The sequence below is a fragment of the Vicia villosa genome, linkage group LG3 (assembly GCF_029867415.1).
Source record: "Vicia villosa cultivar HV-30 ecotype Madison, WI linkage group LG3, Vvil1.0, whole genome shotgun sequence".
Classification (NCBI taxonomy): domain Eukaryota; kingdom Viridiplantae; phylum Streptophyta; class Magnoliopsida; order Fabales; family Fabaceae; genus Vicia; species Vicia villosa.
The window spans coordinates 12,110,963-12,113,449 of NC_081182.1; the positions used below are offsets into that span (position 1 = coordinate 12,110,963).

At 30.3% G+C, this 2,487-nt stretch overlaps 1 protein-coding gene across 1 annotated transcript; it reads left to right on the top strand.

Moving 5' to 3' along the window:
* Positions 1–795: 795 nt before the first annotated feature.
* LOC131657555 (uncharacterized) lies at positions 796–1,059 on the top strand. Its single transcript, XM_058926940.1, has one exon. It carries the CDS (start codon positions 796–798, stop codon positions 1,057–1,059), a length of 264 nt encoding a protein of 87 aa, XP_058782923.1.
* The last annotated feature ends 1,428 nt before the right edge of the window (positions 1,060–2,487 follow it).

The window sequence follows — 2,487 nt, forward strand, 5'->3', positions numbered from 1 at the left end:
GCTCAGAGTTACAGAGCACTATTGAAGTCCTTCTTGCATGGCCATTATCCAACTAGCATCATTGTTGGATAAATAAAGATTATACAAGTTAAAGTATTTCAGATTAAGGTATTATTTTTTAATGAATGTTTATTTCTTATAGGATTTACTTTATTTCCTGTGTGCCGATTTTGAGTAAATGATTTATATTTCCATGGATGACTAAGTCTAGAGGTACTCATTTTATCTAATTCTCCAAAGAATTTGTGAGATGTTTCTAGTCCATAGGTTTCTTCACCAGAGAAATCATTACCAGATGCATGATTATCATAGTGATCACCAAACACATTTTTTCTAGAGATGTTACTTAGAAAAAAGTCTTGCTAAATTGCCTTATGCTCAGATTTTACTCGTATAGTCGTATGGCTTAATTGCCTTATGCTCTCCTAATAATAATACTAAAAAAAAAAGTCTTGCTAAACTTGTGTTTTAAAATCATATTATTTTAAAGTCACAGTAAATAAAGTCTATTTTAAGAAAGCAGATTTTTAATATGTGCCCCATGGACAGTGTTGATAATTTTATTTTTATTCTCTCTCAAAAATTGTAAAGAAAACAGTGAAGTATGGATATGGATGGGTCAAAGTGAACATGTATTGCATGGCATGAAGTTATGTTGCCACGTAAATACCAAAGACACTCGTCAAATCTACAAGGCCAAATGAAAATCTACATAATACACACGTAGTAAGGAGTGGTGGCATCAACTTTGTGGTGGCAAATGTTAGAGAAGCATTGAAACAGTCATCATCAGAAATGGAGAAACAGATTGAGGAAGAGAAAAAACTGGGAGAAGGGCCTCAAATATCGAGGATGGAGCCAGTGACAGAAGGTGCCTATGGTGGTGGAATGTACGGTACAGAAAAAAATCAACAAGAAAAACAAACAAAACCACCAGCAAGTGATACTCAAAGTGCTGATGGACCAGTTGAAAAGAATGCTATGAAACCCAAACACAATCCTCCTCCTTCATCTGGGGATCGTGATATAGATATCACTGGCCAATCCTATATTCAGTAACAAAATATATAACATGTAAATATATTAGCTAGTAGATATTGTATTTCCTTTTTGTTGGTTTATTTCATGTTTTTCTTTTTTTATTTTGCATACTTGGTGGTGGTGGATACAGTTCTTATCATAATTTTCCTTTTTTCTTACTCAATACTTACTTGTAAGGATCAAATTAAAATATCAAGCACTAGCTTAACTCTTAATATTCAGTTTTGGGTTTCTCGGCACATTTTGAGAAATTTTTATCTATCTATAACAACAACAAAATAAATATAATCATCCCTAAAATAAATAGTCCTCAAAATCTCCCAAATTTATAAACCATTATTCATACAATACATTGTCTTCAAAATCTTTTAAATGTTCCTATATATATTTTACTTATCCTAATCCTTCCTCACTAAAACTGGAAAGAGTTTTTTTTTTAACTAAATAAAGAAAGAGTTTTTTTTAATTAAATAAAAAATATAATTAAAAAAGATTTTTTTTTAACTAAATATATATCTCTTTTGGGATATATATTTTAATAGTCAATATCTATCCATTGAATTTTAGGTTAAGATTTTCTTAACTTCAGCAGACAGCATTACTATCATTGTTGGAAATCTTCTTCAAGGAGTTTCAATCTCATACTTCTCGAGATAGTCTTTATTAAATCTCTAAATAGTGGTTTAGTTAATAAATCAATTATAGCTCGTGTGTAGAAAAATTTATCTAAATAACCAAGTTTTTAAGTTTTAATATCAAACTAATCAACTTTTTTCACTACTGTAAAACGTGTAAACAACACCATGTTCACTACGGTTTTTCACCACACCGTGGTGACATTTCTAAAATAAGGTGTTACTATATTATTTTTGTTTTTTGACTAGAAATTAATTGTATATAACAATGGTTGAGCAGTCAACCGTGGTAAAACCATCAAGCTTTCTGGGGTTCGAACTTCGACGTCATCATATATATCATACATTCCACCGTTGTGATATACTTATAATAAATAAATACTTATCAATACAGTTGGTAGATAACTATTGTGAAATAATTTATATATATAAGCGAAATAACTCTCACTTACTGACAATAGTGTCGTTTCCTTCACAGTGAAATTCTAGCATCCATTTTGTCTCTTCTTCTTCTTCATTAGCCGTAAATCTTGTGCTTCATACGTAAAGCTTTCTTCTTATATCTTATTGTTAGATAGTTCTCTATTATCTCGTTTGTTGCATGTTGTTTTTGTTGATTAATTGTTCTCATTTTTTTCATATTTGTCTTCACTACCTTAACAAAGACCATACTTTGACTATGGTACATATTGTTTGTGTAGCTATGGAAAAAAGTACAAGAAGCATGAAGCTATTGACAAATAAGTTTGTGTTTTCACATGTTGATAACTTTCATGGTTATTGTAGGACTCAACAAGAACAATACATTTTA

Coding starts and splice junctions, on each gene's coding strand:
- LOC131657555 (XM_058926940.1), top strand. CDS start 796: ATGGAGAAACAGATTGAGGAAGAGAAAAAACTGGGAGAAGGGCCTCAA.